The sequence below is a fragment of the Lathyrus oleraceus genome, chromosome 1 (genome assembly GCF_024323335.1).
Source record: "Lathyrus oleraceus cultivar Zhongwan6 chromosome 1, CAAS_Psat_ZW6_1.0, whole genome shotgun sequence".
Lineage (NCBI taxonomy): Eukaryota > Viridiplantae > Streptophyta > Magnoliopsida > Fabales > Fabaceae > Lathyrus > Lathyrus oleraceus.
The window spans coordinates 59494504-59517468 of NC_066579.1; the positions used below are offsets into that span (position 1 = coordinate 59494504).

The following is a 22965-nucleotide window of genomic DNA, read 5'->3' on the forward strand; positions in this document are numbered from 1 at the left end:
TGGAGGGATATTTTATTTTTATTTTTATTTTTTCGTTGTTCAATTGATGTAGAATTGAAATTACGATTCTCTCTATTTTCTAGTGTCATGATTTATCAAGTTTAGAAGTATAACTATTTTCTGACAATTGATATTGGCATACAAAACAAACGGCATATATGAACATAGATGCAGCGTGCCCATGATCTGGCTATATATTAACAATATCTGACATCTAGAAAATTGGTATGTTATTTAGATTTGTGGTACCTTGAAATATAATAGTAGTAATAAGTATGCAGATTAAAAGTTTATTTAATTAGAATGAGACAAAAATAAATTGTTTTAAAATATTAATAACATCAATAAAGTTTAAATTTTATAAAAAATTAAGATCTCAGCTTAAATATTAACATTAAAACAAATTTGAAAAACATTAACCATAATTATAATTGAACTGCATCTGATCGGCTAAATCGAAAACCGGACTTACATCTGATCCATTCATTCATGCAAACCGCTTAACATAAAAACCAAAGAAAAAATCGCTAAATCAATATTAAACCTATAAATTGGACGGAATCGACGATCTTTACGGTTGTCCAAGTAGAACTATTTTTTCTTTAAAACGGATCAGAAGAACTTAATCGAGATGTTGTTAATTCCATGAAAACAACAACCTTCATTCATAACTTACGAGCAGAAAAACAACAACCTTCGTTCACTAATTCATACTCTCATTTACTCTTTCACTTAGAATAATTATTGTCAAGTGTTATTGTTAACTTTCATTTGCATTTCATTTGATGTACATTTGAATTTCATTTAGACAATTAAGATTTCATTAACTATGTATAACCAACACTTAAAATTCATTTAAAGAATCAACGCAAGTGTGAGTTTTCATTTTGCTTCTCTCTCTCTCATTTTGTTGATGAGTAATTATGAGCTTTGTTGAGAAATTATGTACTTTAATTATCATGATGAGTTATGATTAAAATGTTGAGTTATGAGAGTAACTACTATTATGGCCTTATATTATGTACTTTAATTATCATAATGAGTTATGATTAAAATGTAGAGTTATGAGAGGAATTACTATTGTGGCCTTATATTGACAATGTTAATGACGAGTCTTTGCTTCTGATAGGAACCACCGTTGTGGGCTTATATTGGCAATGTTAATGACGAGTATTTGGTTCAGAGAGGAACCAAGGACAGGTATTGGAGTTTCAGGATTGAGATGAGTAGTTGCATTTGGTTTGTTGCATTCATGCATAATGTATATCAGTGATAGATGACAAAGTTCGATCTAATGACGAGTCTCAGATTCAAAAAGGGGACATGTTATGAGTATATTGGTTATGGACTTCAAATCAGTGTGACAGACTTCGGTCCAATGGCGAGTCTCAGGTTCAGAGATGGAACTTGGGACGATCCCGATGGTTTATAGATGGAATCATGTTTAGAGAGGAACCAGTGATGAGTGGATAAATCAGTAGCATATCTTTAATATTCAAAAACTTTGGTACCACATGCATTGGAGTAGTAGTCACATTTGCATACATAACCGTATTTATGGTTGATTATTATTGTGGATGATTTTTCTGATTTGATGAGTGTTGTTATTTGAACTATCCTTGTTGTTTTATGCACCATTAACATATGTTAATGTATTTCTCACCCATATTTGTTTGTCCGTGTTGTTCTTTATGCTTGTGGTGCATATACTCATATAAATGAGCCTTAGTTGTTGTTGTGTTTGTAGGATGGCGTAGTAGCCTTCTTTGTTGTTTATCGCTTTGAGTCATTTTAGTTTTCGTGTTTCGCTCTGATAGTGTAACACTAGGATGAATTACCTTTCTGTTTTGTGTTTTCTGAGAGTTGTTGAATATTTCCTTTTTGAGTTGAAATAAAGTTGGTTTTTATTCCTGAGACAAATGAAAATGAGTTGTTGTTATTTATTTTCAACTGCGAGAATATGTTAATTGAGAAAGATGTTTTATGCGGAGAAAATGTGACACCATGTTGTTAAGTGAATTATCAGCATGTCTTTATAAAATAAGTATTTGGGGTTTGGGGTGTTATAACAACATCATTTTGTCGTATATTGGATCTGACTTATGGACAAGATCTGACGGGTTGTCAGTTCAACCTCCATTTGTTAGTAGAGCTCCAGGGAGACCAAAAAAATGCAAGAAGAATGGTCAATGATGAAAAAAACTACAGAAGAACAAATAACATATACGACTTGTGGTAATTTTGGAGACAATAAGAGAACATATATAGCGGGGACAACAAATAACGGGATGATACCAAATGGGAAGGAGAACAAGGCTACAAATTTGTTTTGTTTGTTTGTTATGTTCTATCTTCTATTTTTTCATGATTATTTTTATAGTTGTTGTTATGTTATGATAGTTGTCGTTATGATAATTGTTTATTTATTTATTTATGCAGTCACATAAATTTATTAAGCATCCAAGAGTTTGTTCAACAAAAAAGGGGAGGAAAAAGAAAGATAAAGATTATTGTACATTCAAACTTCAACTGGTAAATATTAGTCATTATCTTTATTCTTAGACTTTTTTATACTTTTATTTTTTGTTTTTGATTTTGGCATATGTGGAATTTGGCCAAAAGTCTGTTATTTTAGTTAGTCAATGATCTATCTTTTTTGTTGTCAAAACAATTTACCACTAAGCATATGTTGAATGAAATATTTAAGATTTTCAATATATTAGTTTAAAACTTAACTAATTAAAAAGATAAGAAAAATAGAATTGTAAAGAATAAAATTAGGAAACAAATTATTTTTAAAAAAAGAAAATAAAGATCAGTGTACTTATGATACAACATCCATTTAATTTTTCTATGTCACATCAACGGGAATTTAATTTTTTTAGTGCCACATAAGCGAAATTTAATTTAGGTTTTTATAATGGCATTCTGAGTTCTCTTCCAATTCTTGACGACAAGAATTGGCGATGGAGAAAACAGATACAATCTTTATTCGGATTTCATGAAACCTTGAAGTGGTTACTAATGGCGTCCCCGAACTTGATGAGAATGCAACCGATGCTCAAAGAGACACACACAAGAAGACGAAGAAGAAAGACTGCAAGGTCGCGTATTACATTCAATGGGTGGTAGATTCACCGAATTTTGAAAGAATTTCTCATGTCGAATCGGTAAAGGAGGTGTGAGATATTCTTGTCAAGTGCTACGAAGGAGGTGAGAAAGTCAAAGTTGTCAAATTGTAGACTGTAAGTTTAAGGAGTGCCTTAGGGGGGGGGGGGGTGAATGAGGCACTTAGACGATTTTCTGAATTTTTTACGGTTTATTGATTTTTACTTTCTTGAGATGCTTATGTGATGAAAAGCGGTAAAGTGCGGAAAGTAAAGAACACCGTGATGTATAGTGGTTCCCCTCACAGATCGAGAGTACTCCACTCCCCTTTCAACACGAAAGAGAATTCACTATAATGTTAGATTCCTAGACAAGACACCTTAAGGCCTTTCTATCTAATTCTAACACACCAAGAACAATCCTCTTGGATTTACAATGTTTAAAGTCCAATCGAGACTTAAATTCTCAGAAAAGGACCTTTTGCATCCACACACCGGATAGCAAGGATAAAACCTTACAAACTTATTCTTAACAATCCTAAAAATAAGTTGTAATCAAGAGATACAATTCTGAATTTTTGTAGAAGATGAAATAGTTGAAAATTTGAAGTATATCAATTTATCAATTGATCTTCTCCTTTGTAACACTTAATTCTCACAATAATTATACAAGTGTTCTTTGTATGGAATGAAAGTATGATGCTTAAAAAGAAGGTTTATGCAAGGTTTCACTCTTAAGAAAATTTGGAAGAACACTTAAAAAATGTTTGAAAGAATATGAGTAATTGATTTGAAATTTTTGCAAGGAGGTGAATTTGAAATCTGAAAAAATGATGTATATATGTTGTCTAAACACCTCCTCAAATGGATGCAATTACCCAAAGGATGCCATAGTTCATGGTAAAGAAAATAGAAAATTTTCCATGAAGAGATGCACTGATTTTTGCCTCTGGTTCAGTGGTAATCGATTACCTTAATATGGGTAATCGGTTACTTGCCTCCAACGTGCAAAAATATTTGAATTTTTCACAGAGTAATCGATTACCTTAAAATGGATAATCGATTACTTCATCCCATATTTGAAAAATAGCTTAAAAAATGAAGTGTTATGATTTCTTTGATGCATAAAATTACTTCCAATGATTATAGCATGAATAAGACATGTTTTGAACACTTGTATAATCATCTAGAGGTCAAGTGTTATACCTATTCATTTGAAATACGAGTCTTCATGAGTTTCATCGAGAGTTGATCATTTAGTTGAAAACTTCCTTCATGAGCTTGAATCTTGATCAATCCTTTTTGTTAATCAATCTTAGACTTGTAGAGAAGTTTGTCGTCATCAAAACATTTGAGAAGTCATGTCTTCACATAGACTTTGTGACGATACTATGAATTAATGCAGATGAGAGAAGATGAAAAGATTACAAGCTATGTGTCGAAGGTGCAAAATCTCGTCCATCTCATGAAAGGTTATGGTGAAACCATATCTGATAAGATGATAGTTGGGAAGGTAACGTGTACGTTGACCTCTCACTTTGATCATGTTATCGTAGCTATTCAAGAACCCAACAATCTTGAAACCATGAAACTGGAAGATTTGGTTGGTTCATTAGAGGCGCATGAGATTAGGATTGTTGAAAGGAAAGAGGTTCAAGATTCGATACAAGCACTGCATTCTCAAGCTTGGAAGAAGCATGGTGGTTCCGACAAGTTCAAAGGCAAATGAGACAAGACTCAGAGCAAGAAGTTTTGATCAAACCCTCAAAAGAACAAGGTCAATGATATGACTTCTGAATCCTCAAAAAGAGGAGGAGGAAACTTCTATCAGAAAGACACAGAGAAAAAAGGTGTGCAATGTTATAAATGTGAAAAATGGGGTCACATGGCCAAGAATTGTTGGTACAATAAAGATAAGGATCTGCAAAAGGTAAGGAGGAAGGAGTGAACCTTGCACGCCAAGATTTAGATGATTCTGAAGATTTAGTGGTTATGAGTGAATTTGAAGACAACCATGTCGACTCCAAGATCTAGTTCCTCGACTCGGGCTGCTCGAATCACATGACTGGTCAAAAAGTGTGGTTAGCAGATTTTGACTCGTCGAAGAAGAGAAAGGTCAAACTTGATGATAATATCTTAGTGCAAGCAGAAGATACCGGTGACATAGTTATTCAAATGAGTAATGTAGGAAAATCTATGATCAAAGATGTACTCTACGTACCTGGAATGAAGTGCAATTTTCTAAGTCTTGGACAACAGGTCAAAAAAGGTTTCTCAATGATTATGAAAGATGAAGTCTTGGAACTATTCGACACTCAAAATAATTTGGTTTTGAAATCCTCTTTTTCTAAGAATATGACATTCAAGACCATGATCAGTTCGACTTAAGTACAATGTCTAAAAATTGTTGTCGACCACAAACATAGTTGGTTGTGGCATTTGAGATTTGGAAATTTGAATTTTCGATCACTCAATCAACTTACCACTCAAGATATGGTAACTGGAATACCAAGTCTAGAGATGCCCAACAAACTTTGTGAATGTTGTCTAGTAGGAAAGCAATCAAGAAAATCTTTCGTTTCGACTATGCAAATGAGATCCTCATGCATACACGAAGTTGTACATTCAAATGTATGTGGACCTTTTGAAGAGCATACCATTGGTGAAAAAAAGTATTTTGGTTCCTTTGTTGATGAGTTTAGTCGAAAGTTATGGATCTATGTGATCAAGCGAAAGGACGAAATATTCAAAATCTTTAAGAGATTCAAAATGATTTTCGAAAACCCGAGTGAGAAGAAGATCAAAGTTCTGCAAACAGGTGGAGGTGGCGAATACACATCCAAGATGATTGAAGAATTTTATGTAGAACATGGTATTGATCATTAGGTAACCACTCCTTACATGCCTCAACATAATGGAATAGTATAAAGAAGAAATATAACCATATTGGACATGGCGAGATGCATGCTGAAGCAAAAGAATTTTCTAAAATCCTTATGGGATGAAGTTGTTTCCACCGATGCTTATATTCTGTACAACTGCCTTACCAAGAAGTTAAAGAACAAGGTTCCTAAAGAAGTTTAGAGTGGAAAACAACCATCAGTGAGTCATCTGAAGGTGTTTGGATCTATTTGTTACAAGCATTTTCCTGATGCTAGAAGAAGGAAGCTTGATGACAAGAGTGAACCTATGATTCTGGTAGGATATCATAAAATTTGTTCATACAGGTTGTTCAATACAATTAATCAGAAGACCGTGATGAGTCGAGATTGTGATTGATAAAAATTATGCCTGAGATTGGAGTTCTAGTGATGCAATTGACAAGCCTTTGATGAACTATGATTTTGACGAAGCAAGTAATGATGTCAAAGTCGAAGATATTATCGATATTCTAGTCGAAGTCGAAGTAGTTGATGACATTCCCGACACAATCAAAGTCAAAGGTGGTGTAGCTATTACGAGTCAAAGACCTCAAAGAACTAGAGTTCGTCCAGTAAGACTTCAAGAGTATGAAGTGACCGGTGATGATGCAATCACGCCAGATGGAGAGTTAGTTAATTTCTCCTTACTTGCAGGTGTTAAACCAATCAACTATAGTGAAGCCTTAAATGATAAACAGTGGAAGTCATCTATGATCGAAGAGTTACAAGTAATCGAAATAAATAACACATGAGAGTTAGTCGAGCTTCCAGCACATACAAAAGTTATCAAAGTGAAATGGGTGTTTAAGTTGAAGCACAATAATGATGGTCGATAGTAAGACATAAGGAGAGATTGGTAGCTCGAGGTTTTCTTCAAAGTGAAGGAATCGACTACTCTGAAGTATATGCACCAGTAGCAAGATTGAAGACTATTCAACTAGTCATCGCCTTGGCATGCAAGCAAGGTTGGTCGACTTTTCACTTAGATGTGAAATCAACATTTTTGAATCGACCTTTGGATGAAGAGGTGTATCTCAGACAACCTCCTGGGTTTGTGATTCAGGAGGAAACAAGGAAAGTATACAAGTTGCATAAAGCGCTCTATGGTGTCAAGCAGGCACCTAGGGCATGGAACAAGAGGGTTAAGAATACTTGGTCAAATTGAGATTCGCTAAATGCAAATCCGAGTATGGTGTATATGTTCAGGTTGTGGCACAAGATATAACAATCACCTGCTTATATTTTGATGACCTATTAGTAATAGGAAGTAGCTTGGAGAACATGTCGAAGTTCAAAGAGCCGATGAAGAAGGAATTTGAAATGTCGGATCTAGGAAACTTGTCTTATTTCCTAGGCATGGAATTTTAAATATTGAAGCAAGGTATGATGATACATTAAAGAAAGTATATCAAAGAGATGCTCAAGAGATTTTAAATGAATGATTTGACTCCTGCATCTTCACCTGTCGAACCAAACTTGAAGTTGGAGAAGTATGGAGAAGAAGACAAAGTCGATGCAACTTTCTTCAAATAAATTATCGGATCTCTAAGATATGTGTGTAATAGTCGACCTGATATGTGTTTCCCAGTCGGATTAGTGTGCAGATACATGAGTGAACCAAGGGTGTTACGCATGAAGGTTGCAAGAAGAATCCTGAGATACTTAAAAGGATCGATAAACTACAAAATTCTATTTCGAAGAGACTCGGAAAGCAAAGAAGTTATGGTTACTTATTGTTCAGATGTTGATTGGTGTGGAGATAAGAAAGATTGAATAAGCACAACTGATTATTTCTTTCAACTGTTTGGTTCCCCAATCTCATGGTGCTCGAGAAAGCAACTTATGGTGGCGTTGTCATCGTGTGAAGCTGAATATATAACATGATCCTATGTTATGTGTCAAGCAATTTGGATCAGATTTGTGCTTGAAAAAATGGAGGTCGAAGTGAAGAAACCTCTAGTGCTACAGATCGACAACAAGTCAACCATAGATCTTGCGAAGAATCCAGTTTTGCATGGAAGGAGTAAGCACATCGAAACTAGATTTCACTTCTTAAGGGAGAAGGTAAATCGAGGTGAACTTGAAGTGAGACATTGCTCAAGTGAAACAAAGTTGACCGACATTTTTACTAAAGGATTGAAGATCGACATATTCCTGAATTTGAGAAAGAAATTGGGAATAGTTCAAATAAACTATGATTATGATATGTTCGACAACTTGGATTATATGGAGGTATATTGAGATATAAGATATAATCCAAGTTGTGTGTGGCCCAAGCCCCAAAAAGATAATTAGGATTTATGGTTTATTACTTAATTTGTTATATTTGTTACTTAGTAGTCAAGTAATTTTATATATAAATACATACATATATAAATCAATTTGTAACACAATTATTTTTCAATAATATAATCTTTATTTTCATATTATCATTTTTCTCTTCTTACAAAAGTGTCTCACGTATTAACACATAATAGGTATATAAGAATAACAGAATGGAGCTCCTCCATTTGAATTCTACATTTCAAATTCTCAATACCTAATGACACGTCTTTCCTTTAAAACTAAATAAAACTATTACTTTAAAACTTAAATTGATAAACCTCACTTCTATAAAAGAAAAAGCTTATCAAAATTGTTTGCATACTCATTTTATGCATTGGTCTTCCTATCATGAAGTAGAGTACATGTTCTTATTCACGCATCTATGTACCAACTATCAATTACTTAGTTGTGTTGTCTATCTATATAAGCAAATACTACTTTGTTTGAATTATCTCAAGTGCAATTGAATTCTTTAATAAAAATAGCTAAACAACCTACATAACACCCCTAAAATAAATTAAATACAAAAAAAAATGTTTCTCAACAACATTGGTGCAGCATTCAGTTACATCAAACCACCACGACCCGATCCGAAACATGAAACCCGAATCATCTCCCCGCGCTTTCACTGCCGCCGTGATTCGCCACCGTCTCCGGCGAAGGTACATTGGGAGAAGGAAAACGTAAAGGCACAATCAATATGCACTGCCGATGAGCTTCACCGTGTCACTGTTCCAAACTCCGATTGGAAACTTGCTCTCTGGCGCTACCTTCCTTCTCCCAAGGTTCATAAAGCTCTTAACTTTACGTTTTTTCTGGATACCCTTTTCACAGTGCAATGATGTATCTTCTGGGTATTTTTCAATTTCGTTGTTTATATCGAAAATTCAAAGGAAAACAAAAAAGCTTGATCAATGATCAGTTAAAACATTTTTCATGTTAGTTTCTAAAAATAGTGTGTAAAGTTAATTTCTAACTAAATACTTTTTTTGTTGCAATATTGTATGTACTTTTTGAAATTCTAAGGTGAATGTGTTAAGGTTTTTGTTAAAGGTATAAGCTTCTCTATTATGTATGTTATGCAGGCTCCTTTGAGGAATCACCCGCTTTTGTTGTTGTCAGGGGTTGCTACCAATGCTATTGGCTATGATCTCTCTCCTGAGGTGAGATGACTGTGTTTCTTCCATTAAAAAAAGCTATGAATCTCAGACTCTGAAAACACTACACCGACTCTGACACGTCGATACCGGTAATAATTTGAAAAAATGAATAAATCAACCATAATCATAGGTATCGGTGTTGGTTCGGAACACTGACACACATTTTTTAGAGGTGTTGGTGCTACAATATAGTGTTAAAGGAATAAGTTTAAGCATGTTAATTATTGACAATAGTCTTGTGTTATATATGACCAATGTTGCTAAGTGCATGTTGTTTGTGGGATCGATGTTGCTAAGTGTATGCTGTTTGTGTTCAGTCTTCATTTGCTCGGTACATGTCGGCACAAGGATTTGATACGTGGACTCTTGAGGTTCGAGGTGCGGGGTTGAGCACATATGGACACAGCTTGGAGAAAGACGAGGAGTGTCTCACAGATTCGTCTGAGATAGATTCTGCAATTAATGACAGTAAAAGTAGTGCTTTTGAAAGAGAGTTGGAATTTAAGAACCTGGGTGCTTCCTTTGAATCGGAAGATAAATATGAGGAATCACGGCCAACGGTGAGGTTGATGGAGGTTCTTACAGGGATGTCTGAACGGCTTTTAAGCTTTCTCGGTAGCGGTTAGCTACAAAACTTTGGAGCTTGTAATTTTTAACAATGTATCATTATGTATACACTAACAAAGTAAAAGATGTTTTTTTTTTCAGATTTGTCGGAAGGGAGACACAACTCTGCAGTTGTTAGTCAGATCAAGGATTTCAATCGGAGACTTCAAACTATGATCAGAGGTCAACAAATTTTCCCACCGCAGATTTTAGAGTTGCCGGACCGTTTTACTACCACTTTAGAAGAATTTCAGAAACAGATTGAGTTGATTGTCAAATATGATTGGGACTTTGATCATTATCTCGAAGAAGACGTACCTGCCGCGGTGAGGCGGACGTTCTTGAAGAGTATTGGCATATGAATTTCAGATTTATATCATTAATTTGTTTCTAAATTATTTATTTTGTTAAACTTTTGTACATTAGATGGAGTATATAAAGGCTCAATGCCAACCAATGGGTGGTAGATTCACCGAATTTTGAAATAATTTCTCATGTTGAATCGGCGAAGGAGATATGGGATATTCTTGTCAAATGCTATGAAGGAGGTGAGAAAGTCAAAGTTATCAAATTGTAGACTTTGTGACGATACTATGAATTAATGCAAATGGGAGAAGATGAAAAGATTGCAGGCTATGTGTCGAAGGTGAAAAGTCTCGTCCATCTCATGAAGAGTTATGGTGAAACCATAAATGATAAGATGATAGTTGAGAAGGTAATGCGTATGTTGACCTCTCACTTTAATCATGTTATCGTAGCTATTCAAGAATCCAACAATCTTGAAACCATGAGATTGGAAGATTTGGTTGGTTCATTAGAGGCGCATGAGATTAGGATTGTTGAAAGGAAAGAGGTTCAAGATTCGATACAAGCACTGCATGCTCAAGCTTGGAAGAAGCATGGTGGTTCCGAAAAGTTTAAAGGGAAAGGAGACAAGACTCAGAGAAAGAAGTATTGATCAAACCCTCAAAAGAACAAGGTCAATGATATGGCTTCTGAATCCTCGAAAAGAGGAGGAGGAAACTTCTATCAGAAAGACAAAGATAAAAAAAGGTGTGCAATGCTAAAAATGTGAAAAATGGGGCCAGGTGGCCAAGAATTGTTGGTACAATAAAGATAAGGATCTACAAAAAGGTAAGGATGAAGGATTTGCACGCCAAGATTCAGATGATTCTGAAGATATGGTGGTTATGGATGCAGCTGGAGACAACCATGTCGACTCCAAGATCTGGTCCCTTGACTCGGGCTGCTCGAATCACATGACTGGTCGAAAAGTGTGGTTAGCATATTATGACTCGTCAAAGAAGAGAAAGGTCAAACTTGATGATAATAGCTTGTTGCAAGCATAAGATACTGGCGACATAGTTATTCAAAGGAGTAATGTAGGAAAATCTATGATCAAAGATGTACTCTACGTACCTGAAGTAAAGTGCAATTTTCTAAGTGTTGGATAACAGGTCAAAAAAGGTTTCTCAATGATTATGAAAGATGAAACCTTGGAATTGTTCGACACTCAAAATAATTTGGCTTTGAAATCCTCTTTTCTAAGAATATGACATTCAAGACCATGATCAGTTCGACTTAAGTACAATGTCTAAAAATTATTCTCGACCACAAGAAGAGTTGGCTGTGGCATTTGAGATTTGGAATTTGGAATTTTTGACCACTCAATCAACTTATCACTCAAGATATGGTAACTGGAATACCAAGTCTATAGATTCCCAACAAACTCTGTGAATGTTGTCTAGTCGGAAAGCAATCCAGAAAAATTTTCGTTTCGACTATGTCAATGAGATCCTCCTGTATACACGAAGTTGTACATTCAAATGTATGTGGACCTTTTGAAGAGCATACCATTGGTGAAAACAAGTATTTTGTTTCCTTTGTTGATGAGTTTAGTCGAAAGTTATGGATCTATGTGATCAAGCAAAAGGACGAAATATTTGAAATCTTTAAGAGATTCAAAATGCTTTTCGAAAACTTGAGTGAGAAGAAGATCAAAGTTCTGCAAATAGATGGGGGTGGCGAATACAAATCCAAGATGATTGAAGAATTTTATGTAGAACATGGTATTGATCATTAGGTAACCGCTCCCTACATGCCTCAACATAATGGAATAGTCTAAAGAAGAAATGTAACCATACTGGACATGGCGAGATGCATGCTGAGGCAGAAGAGATTTTCAAAATCCTTATGGGATGAAGTTGTTTCCACTGATGTTTATATTCTGCACAACTGCCTTACCAAGAAGTTAAAGAACAAGATTCCTAAAGAAGTTTGGAGTGGAAAACGTGAAGGAGAATTGCGGTCCAAAACGCAGCGGAAATTAAAATTTTCTCCTTTAGAGATCCTTACGAATGGTCATGATCAGTGATAGAATATTTACCTCTTGTGACGATTAAAACCTTTGGTGCAGATCTCTTGTGACGATCAAAACCTTTGATGCAGATCCACGGAGCGATCACGAACGTTGAACGATGACAACGTCTCTACTCAGTCCACACGAACGGATTCCTTCAATCACAGTGCTAGCTGGTACGAATGAAGGCTTTGAGTGAGAGAGAGAAAACGAAATAATGCAACCGCAATTAATGCTTCTGCACAAGGGTTCTATTTATAGAACCACTTGTGTGGGCTTCAAGCTAAAAGCCCACTTAAGTGTATTTTGGCCCATATCTTATAATATGCCCAAAATCACTTAAGCCCATGGTACCTTACCATATTTCGTATTCTACTTAAGTACACCGTACCTTACGATGTTCTACTACTCACTTAAGTGCACCGTACCTTACGGTGTTCCTTAGTTACTCTATCTCTCATCAATCCGTCCTTTGTGTGTGACCCTGTAGGTTTTCGCGGCGTTGACAATTATATTAAATCACCTATTTAACATAATAAACAGTGAGCGATATCTAGCAACACATCACTGCTACCCAAGACACGAAAATGTCATGTGATCTGACAATTCCTTCTGTGATAATACTTATGTGTATAATTACCCTTTTGCCCTTATGTCTATATTGAACACAAGGCATAGACCGTGTCATCCTTGTCCAGTTCAATATTGGGCCCATAGACATTTATCCTGTTATGCAGGATGGGCAAATTCCATCTAGGTCACTCATGTCCCTCAGCATGCTTCGTGGAGTACCCATCAACTGTCTTTATGGTTATCCAGTTACGGACAACGTTGGATCAGCAATAAAGCACTCGACTCTACATCTAGGATCCATAGTGGTTTCAGGTCGAAGAGTGGTATACACCATTATCACCATGAGAATAACTTATGACACTTTGCATAACTTTCTATATAGTATTCTCATAGCGGGTCAATCCGGTATAAATATTACTCATAATATTCATACCTATGTTTAAGACTTGATAACTCTTTATCCATGATCCATGAGATGTGATCATCAGTCTACAAACATAATAGTCTTAATGCTTTAATGTTATCCCACTTCACACTAAAGCTTGACTACGGATACTTTAAGAATAGTGTCCTTATGTTTAATGTGTTCTCATGATTAAGTCACACTTAATACATTAAACGGACTATCTATTCCAGGGACTTTATTAATCAACCATAATAAAGAAAATGCCTTTTATTATTAATAAATAATTCGATACAAGTATCAAAAAGTATTGGCCTCTAGGGCTTACACCAACAAAACGACCATCAGCGAGTCATCTGAAGGTGTTTGGATCTATTTGTTACAAGTATTTTCCTGATGCTAGAAGAAGGAAGCTTGATGACAAGAGTGAACCTATGATTCTGGTAGGATATCATGAAATTTGTGCATACAGGTTGTTCAATCTAATTAATCAGAAGATCATGATGAGTCGAGATTGTGATTGATAAAAATTCTACATGAGATTGGAATTCTAGTGATGCAATTAACAAGCCTTTGATGAACTATGATTTCGACGAAACAAGTAATGATGTTGTAATCGAAGATATTGTCGATATTCTAGTCGAAGTCGAAGCAGTTGATGACATGCCCGACACAACCAAAGTCGAAGATGGTGTAGCTATTACGAGCCAAAGACCTCAAAGTACAAGAGTTCGTCCAACAAGACTTCAAGAATATGAAGTGACCGGTGATGATGGAATCACACCAGATGGAGAATTAGTTCATTTCTCCTTACTTGCAGGTGTTAAACCAATCAACTATAGCAAAGCCTTAAATCATAAACAATGGAAGTCATCTATGGTCGAAGAGTTACAAGTAATCAAAGGAAATAACACATGGGAGTTAGTCGAATTTCCAACACATACAAAAGTTATCAAAGTGAAATGGGTGTTCAAGTTGAGGCATAATACTGATGGTCGATAGTAAGACATAAGGAGAGATTGGTAGCTCGACATTTTCTTCAAAGAGAAGGAATCGACTACTCTGAAGTATATGCACCAGTAGTAAGATTGGAGACTATTCGACTAGTCGCCGCCTTGGCATGCAAGCAAGGTTGGTCGACTTTTCACTTAGATGTGAAATTAACATTTTTGAATCGACCTTTGGATGAAGAGGCGTATCTCAGACAACCTCATGGGTTTGTGATTCAGGAGGAAACAAGGAAAGTATACAAGTTGCGCAAAGCGCTCTATGGTGTCAAGCAGGCACTTAGGGCATGGAACAAGAGGATCAATAATACTTAGTTAAATTGAGATTCGTCAAATGCAAATCTGAGTATGGTGTATATGTTCAGGTTGTGGCACAAGATATAACAATCATCTGCTTATATTTTGATGACCTATTAGTAATAGAAAGTAGCTTGGAGAACTTGTCGAAGTTCAAAGAGCTGATGAAGAAGGAATTTGAAATGCCGGATCTAGGAAACTTGTCTTATTTCCTAGGCATGAAATTTCAAATGTCGAAGCAAGGTATGGTGCTACATTAAAGAAAGTATATCAAAGAGATTCTCAAGAGATTCCAAATGAATGATTTGACTCCTGCATCTTCACCTGTTGAACCAAACTTGAAGTTGGAGAAGTATGGAGAAGAAGACAAAGTCGATGCAACTTTCTTCAAACAAATTGTCGGATCTCTAAGATATGTGTGCAATAGTCGACCTGGTATGAGTTTCTCAGTCGGATTAGTATGCAGATACATGAGTGAACCAAGGGTCTCACACATGAAGGTTGCAAGAAGAATCCTGAGATACTTAAAAGGATCGATGAACTACAAAATTCTATTTTGAAGAGACTCCAAAAATAAAGAAGCTATGATTACTTATTACTCAGATGTTGATTGGTGCAGAGATAAGAAAGATTGAATAAGCACAAATGGTTATTTCTTTCAAGTGTTTGGTTCCCCAATCTCACGGTGCTCGAGAAAGCAACCTATGGTGGCGTTGTCATCGTGTGAAGCTGAATATATAACATGATCCTATGTTGCGTGTCAAGCAATTTGGATCAGATTTGTGCTTGAAAAAATGGAGGTCGAAGTGAAGAAATCTCTAGTGCTACAGATCGACAACAAGTCAACCATAAATCTTGCGAAGAATCCAATTTTGCATGAAAGGAGTAAGCACGTCGAAGCTAGATTTCACTTCCTAAGGGAGAAGGTAAATCGAGGTGAACTTGAAGTGAGGCATTGCTCAAGTTAAACACAGTTGGCCGACATTTTTACTAAAGGATTGAAGATCGACATATTCCTGAATTTGAGAAAGAAATTGGGCATAGTTCAGATAAACTATGATTATCATATGTTCGACAACTTGGATTATATGGGGGTATATTAAGATGTAAGATATAATCCAAGTTGTGTGTGGCCCAAGCCCCAAAAAGATAATTAGGATTTATGGTTTATTACTTAATTTGTTATATTTGTTACTTAGTAGTCAAGTAATTTTATATATAAATACATACATATATAAATCAATTTGTAATACAATCATTCTTCAATAATATAATCATTATTTTCGTATTCTCTTTTTTTCTCTTCTCATAAAAGTGTCTCACATATTAACACCTAATAGATATATATGAATAACATAATGGAGCTCCTCCTTTTGAATTTTACATTTCAAATTTTCAATAGCTAATGACACATCTTTCCTTTAAACGTACGTATACGGTATGTTTATGGGCATCCACATACTCGCATACAATTTTCAATGAGTTTATCTAGTAAATAAAACTATTTAAAACTTAAATTGATAAATCTCACTTCTATAAAAGAAAAAGCTTATCAAAATTGTTATGCATACTCATTTTATGTATGTATTGGTCTTCCTATCATGAAGTAGAGTACATGTTCTTATTCACGCATCTATGTACCAACTATCAATTACTTAGTTGTGTTGTCTATCTATATAAGCAAATACTACTTTGTTTGAATTATCTCAAGTGCAATTGAATTCTTTAATAAAAATAGCTAAACAACCTACATAACACCCCTAAAATAAATTAAATACAAAAAAAAATGTTTCTCAACAACATTGGTGCAGCATTCAGTTACATCCAACCACCACGACCCGATCCGAAACATGAAACCCGAATCATCTCCCCGCGCTTTCACTGCCGCCGTGATTCGCCACCGTCTCCGGCGAAGGTACATTGGGAGAAGGAAAACGTAAAGGCACAATCAATATGCACTGCCGATGAGCTTCACCGTGTCACTGTTCCAAACTCCGATTGGAAACTTGCTCTCTGGCGCTACCTTCCTTCTCCCAAGGTTCATAAAGCTCTTAACTTTACGTTTTTTCTGGATACCCTTTTCACAGTGCAATGATGTATCTTCTGGGTATTTTTCAATTTCGTTGTTTATATCGAAAATCAAAGGAAAACAAAAAAGCTTGATCAATGATCCGTTAAAACATTTTTCATGTTAGTTTTTAAAAATAGTGTGTAAAGTTTATTTCTAACTAAATACTTTTTTTGTTGCAATATTGCATTTACTTTTTGAAATTCTAAGGTGAATGTGTTAAGGTTTTTGTTAAAGGTATAAGCTTCTGTATTATGTATGATATGCAGGCGCCTTTGAGGAATCACCCGCTTTTGTTGTTGTCAGGGGTTGCTACCAATGCTATTGGCTATGATCTCTCTCCTGAGGTGAGATGACTGTGTTTCTTCCATTAAAAAAGTATGAATCTCAGACTCCGTAAACACGACACCGACACTGACACGTCAATACCGGTAATAATTTGAAAAAATGAATAAATCAACCATAATCACAGGTGTCGGTGTTGGTTCGGAACATTTTTTAGAGGTGTCGGTGCTACAGTATAGTGTTAAAGGAATAAGTTTAAGCATGTTTATTATTGACAATAGTCTTGTGTTATATATGACCAATGTTGCTAACTGCATGTTGTTTGTGAGATCGATGTTGCTAAGTGTATGCTGTTTGTGTTCAGTCTTCATTTGCTCGGTACATGTCGGCACAAGGATTTGATACATGGACTCTTGAGGTTCGAGGTGCGGGGTTGAGCACATATGGACACAGCTTGGAGAAAGACGAGGAGTGTCTCACAGATTCGTCTGAGATAGATTCTGCAATTAATGACAGTAAAAGTAGTGCTTTTGAAAGAGCGTTGGAATTTAAGAACCTGGGTGCTTCCTTTGAATCGGAAGATAAATATGAGGAATCACGGCCAACGGTGAGGTTGATGGAGGTTCTTACAGGGATGTCTGAACGGCTTTTAAGCTTTCTCGGTAGCGGTTAGCTACAAAACTTTGGAGCTTGTAATTTTTAACAATGTATCATTATGTATACACTAACAAAGTAAAAGATGTTTTTTTCTTTCAGATTTGTCGGAAGGGAGACACAACTCTGCAGTTGTTAGTCAGATCAAGGATTTCAATCGGAGACTTCAAACTATGATCAAAGGTCAACAAATTTTCCCACCGCAGATTTTAGAGTTGCCGGACCGTTTTACTACCACTTTAGAAGAATTTCAGAAACAGATTGAGTTGATTGTCAAATATGATTGGGACTTTGATCATTATCTTGAAGAAGATGTACCTGCCGCGGTGAGGCGGACATTCTTGAAGAGTATTGGCATATGAATTTCAGATTTGTATCATTAATTTGTTTCTAAATTATTTATTTTGTTAAACTTTTGTACATTAGATGGAGTATATAAAGGCTCAATGCCAACCAATGGATGGAAAATTACTCGCAATTGGTCACTCAATGGGGGGTATCTTGTTGTACGCAATGCTCTCGCGTTGTGGTAAGTCCAACCGATATGTCATCTATTTCTTCTACAACTTTTGAGTTCACGAGGCTTGTTTACAACATTGATCATCAATGCTTATTTATTTCACTATCATGACCGATATTTCATCCTATTCTCTATAAATTCTGACAGGTTTTGATGGAAAGGATTCTGCGTTCGCATCAGTTGTTACTTTGGCATCATCACTCGACTATACACCTTCGAGATCATCTCTCAAATGGCTTTTACCGCTGGCAAGTGATTAAAAGAACGGATTTGGCAAAAAAAGTTAGTATTTATTTTATTCCATGCGCGTGGTGATGTATGTTATCTACTTGTTTGTTTGCAGGTAGAACCTGTTCAGGCTTTAAACGTACCGGTTATTCCAGTTGGACCACTGATTGCTTCCGCATACCCTCTTGCGATAAATCCTCCGTATGTTTTATCTTGGCTAAATTCTCAGATTTCAGCTCAAGACATGATGGATCAAAAATTGTTTGAGAAACTTGTTTTGAATAACTTCTGTAAGTGCTTAAAAAGCTTATGTATAAGCTATTTCGATAACAAAAGATAAAACTATAAGCTGTTTTCGTATAAACTATAAGCTGTTTTCGTAATCTATCAAAGCTAAAAAATACAGCTTATGGACATGTCATAAGCTGTTTTCGTAAGTTCAAATAAATCAACTCAACCAGACTCTAACTAGTTCATTTGGTTTAAGTCTTGCAATTGCTCGCAAAACGTTTCTCTTCTCAACTCTTGATTGATCCGCAATTAACGACTGGACCGTGATTGGCAGGTACCGTGCCTTCTAAGCTTCTCTTGCAGTTAAAAACAGTGTTACAGAACGGCGGTTTACGCGACAGGAGTGGAACGTTCTTCTACAAGGATCATCTCTGCAAAAGTAAAGTTCCTGTTTTAGCAATTGCTGGTGACCAGGACTTAATCTGCCCCCCAGAAGCTGTATATGGTATTAAAACTTCACTAACTAATCCATTAAATGCTCAACTCTCTTTTTATTTTAAAGTTAAAGCAAAAATTACTTTTTTATGATGACCATAACATAATCATAAATGTTAAGCAGAAACGGTGAAGCTTATTCCTGAGGAACTGGTTACATACAAAGTCTTTGGGGAGTTTGGAGATCCACACTATGCCCACTATGACTTAGTCGGTGGCCGATCGGTATGGTTTTGTTTCAATTAATCCGCTCCCGAGAAAATATACTATATATATATGATTGATTGATTCGAGGACCTCTCGGTGAAACACAGAAGCGATTGAAAATACAAAATGCATAGTTGAAGAACCATAATTAACAGAAGAATAAGCCTATAGTTTTTCTATTTGTATTGTTTCTAACACAAGCAACTTGAGATTTAAAATCGAGTTTTCTTAACTTTTTTTACTTTTACATTCCAATTGCAGGCAGCAGATCAACTTTATCCATGTATAACCGAATTCCTCACTCATCATGACATGTCGTAATCGGTCGCTCTTCCATAATACTACCATTCTTCTCTACATTCTATAATATATCTATAATATATGAAGATTCTCGTAGAGAACATTTACACATGTAACTGTAAATAGAGTATACAAGGTCACAGTTATCTCAAGAACTCTGCACAAATTCTTTGATGGTTGTACTAAATCATTCAAACTTTATCAGAATGCTAAAGAAGCATGTATTAGGAATTAACCTTTGTTTGTAAATAAATTGCAACACTTTTGCAAACTTAGTAGGAAGTGAAGTTGTAATCCAATCTGTTTTTATTAAGTCAATTGTTAATTTTATAGAATACACCAATTATTTACTTGATCATTTTTAAACTTTTTTACTTAACAATATTGCTTTTGTGTATATATAAAATAAACTTTTTTTTTATATTTAAAATAAGGGTATTAATGTCATTTTAATAACTAAAACAGCAAAGTGAAAAAGGAACATATTATCAAGTGCTCCTTTATTTTAAAAACAAAGCATGAAATAAAGTAGAAAAACACATTGAAAAGCATTCAAACACCAATTTCATGACAAAAGTAAAAAAGAAAGAAAAAGGATAATTTTCTCACAAGCAACACCATTACCAAATATAACACATGTTTCCAATTCTTTACTAAAAAAAACCAAAGGTTTCAAAAGATTTAATAAAAGATTGCATATGAAAAACTATATACATCAATTTCAAAAGAAAAATAAAACAATAGATTCGCGCCACTCGAGTCAACGTCGAACCGCAACTTCTTGCTTACAAACCGGACAGAAATTTTTAAGCACAAGCCATTGTTTTATACACTGAAAATGATAGCAGTGTTCACAATTTAGCATCCCCAATTCATCATCTAATTCATACTCTTCCTGAAAACACAAAAAAGATTCATGAATTGACATTATATTATATAAACCAAGTGTTAATCATGAAGTTTTCAAATATGAAACTTAATTTAAGTTTCATAAACTTACTTGACAAATTGTGCACTTTTTGTCTATTTGATGTTTTGACATATCATTTGAAACCAAAACCTTAATCTTCTTTATGTTATGTCTCATCTCATCTTCCTTAAGTCCAGTTTTCACATATCCAATTCTTTCTCCGAGCTCAAGCAATTGCTGTAAAATAAAAAACAGAAACATTATTGAAAAAAACTAACCTCAATAATCATCGCAACATTGTTGGAAAAGAACAAACCTCGTACGACATATTATCAACATCGAGTCTCCAATCTCTAAATTGGTCGCGCGAATTAACTCGTCCTCCCATTAATCGTTTTCCTTGAATTATCATTATCTTCAAAGCAACAACAACAGAACACGATGAAAGTGTCTCAAACAAAAAACAACATGAAAAGGAGACAAGAGAGTAATAAGAAGTAATAACCAACCTCAGAATTACGATAGAATCTACCATTACCAAAAGACTCTAATCCATGTCGTGTCGTGAAAACATCAGAATTATCATCATCGTCATCATCATCCAAAAATGATAAACTTGATTGATTTAAATTATGCCTTCCAAAATAAGATGAACGCTGCTAATAAATATACTATATAGTTAGAACATAAATAAGAACAAGAAGTAACGAAAACAATCACGAAACTTAAAGACAAACATGAATGATTAGAAAACTCTAACCTATCATTAACATGTATTGTACAATATAATAAAACAAAAAGCTATAGTGATACATTATTTCAAAGTCTTTGATCACTACACTAGACTTATTTTCAAGGGGTCCACAAGAAATCAATTAAGAAAATGCTCAACATTTAGAAATTTAGAAATTGAAAGCGTATACGACATTAGGAGATTCAAATTCAATGCATCCACCTATTTGAATCGTCACATCAACATTAGACTTTCCAACCCAAGCTATGAAGATGACACATGCATTCCAATTCATAAAGAATCAATTAATTGCAACACATGACATATATATAATGCATAAAGAATCAATTAATTAAATCTTCTAAGTTTACTAAATTAAACACATTTAAAAAAAAAAACTTTTGAAGAAATTGAAATGAAAAATAGGAAGGATCATTGGTAAGAAATGAGAAATATACCTCCCTATGTGATGATATTCTTTCCCCGTTATCAAGTTTTCCTCTTGAAGAAACATTTTTTCTAGTCACAACACAATCTTCAGAAACAGCATCAGATGAGAACCCAATTCCAGGTCCACACCAAACATCCTGAAAAGGAACATCATCCACAACAACAACACCATGACATGTTTTGTTGCTTTTAATGTTAATGTTACTGTTCCTTCTGTTCTTCTTTTTTCTGTTCTTTTGCCAATCCACAGAGGATCGGATCACCGCCGGTACAGACACTTGTTGCGATGCACCGGCGGTGCAACCGAGTCCTCTGAGGGTTGATGCTGCAGAAAACTTTGTATTGGTGTTATTGACACTGTTACTGTTTCTGTTTTTGTTGCTGCTATTTGTCCTGTTTTTGTTACTGTCATGTGTGGTTTCGTTGTTGGAGAAAGTGGAAAAGAGGGTGGTGATTGTGGATTTGCAAGAAATGGATTGGATTATGGGAGAAATTTGTGAAGATGGATCAGTTTCTGAAATGGGTCTTCTCCATTTCATGCGTCTTGTGAGAACAGGCATGATTTAGATTTTAGAGAGAGAAAGAGTGAGTGAGAGAGAGAGAGAGAGAGAGAGAGAGAGAGAATTTGTTAGTAACTGTTAGTAGGATTTTAAGAAGATATAGAAAAAGAAAAAAACAAGAATGAAACTTTAATTTTGTAGAAAGGAAGGAATGTAATTTTTCTTTAGAAAATGTTTATGAAAGCTATATTTTTTTACACCCTTGAAATATTTGTAATTAGTTTTAATAAATAGATAGTTTTTTTATAGAAAAATATTTTTACTTATGCTAAAAAATATGATTAATTCATTTAATTGAATGTTATAATTTTTATTGTGAATTAAATTAAGAAAAATAGGATGCATTGACCGTGTGTAAATTAATTTTACACTATCGATTATTTATTCTGGTAAATTAAATTAAAAAATTTAAATTATTTATATGACATGACATAATTATATATTTCTATTGAATAAAAATGTAAATTTTATTTTATATTAGTGTATCTCTATTAAAATTTTAAATTAATTATATATTAATTGAATTAATAGTAAGTGTTACTTTAAAAAAATTATATCATTATCCT

At 34.7% G+C, this 22965-nt stretch overlaps 2 protein-coding genes across 12 annotated transcripts; one reads left to right on the top strand and one right to left on the bottom strand.

Annotated features, from left to right (window-relative positions):
- The first annotated feature begins 8694 nt into the window (after positions 1-8694).
- Positions 8695-20083, top strand: LOC127112631 (uncharacterized). 10 transcript variants are annotated; one of them, XM_051046449.1, is made up of 11 exons: positions 8697-9138; positions 9439-9516; positions 9831-10134; positions 10222-10302; positions 17949-18091; positions 18192-18294; positions 18433-18537; positions 18633-18803; positions 19079-19249; positions 19364-19464; positions 19708-20083. In XM_051046449.1, the coding sequence occupies exons 1-11, from the start codon at positions 8887-8889 to the stop codon at positions 19765-19767; spliced, it is 1569 nt and encodes a 522-aa protein (XP_050902406.1). In that variant the 5' UTR covers positions 8697-8886; the 3' UTR covers positions 19768-20083. The 10 variants fall into 10 exon arrangements, with proteins under 10 accessions (XP_050902419.1, XP_050902455.1, XP_050902406.1 ...); XM_051046493.1 differs by having other exon boundaries at positions 9831-10128; XM_051046462.1 differs by lacking the exon at positions 17949-18091 and having other exon boundaries at positions 8695-9138; positions 10222-10445.
- A 283-nt stretch (positions 20084-20366) lies between these two features.
- Positions 20367-22483, bottom strand: LOC127113634 (E3 ubiquitin-protein ligase MBR2). Of its 2 annotated transcripts, none has more exons than XM_051046503.1 (5): positions 21848-22483; positions 21166-21315; positions 20973-21071; positions 20747-20893; positions 20367-20641 (listed from the first exon to the last, which is right to left on the bottom strand). In XM_051046503.1, the coding sequence occupies exons 1-5, from the start codon at positions 22397-22399 to the stop codon at positions 20507-20509; spliced, it is 1083 nt and encodes a 360-aa protein (XP_050902460.1). In that variant the 5' UTR covers positions 22400-22483; the 3' UTR covers positions 20367-20506. The 2 variants fall into 2 exon arrangements, with proteins under 2 accessions (XP_050902460.1, XP_050902463.1); XM_051046506.1 differs by having other exon boundaries at positions 21166-21312; positions 21848-22480.
- Between the last annotated feature and the right edge of the window lie 482 nt (positions 22484-22965).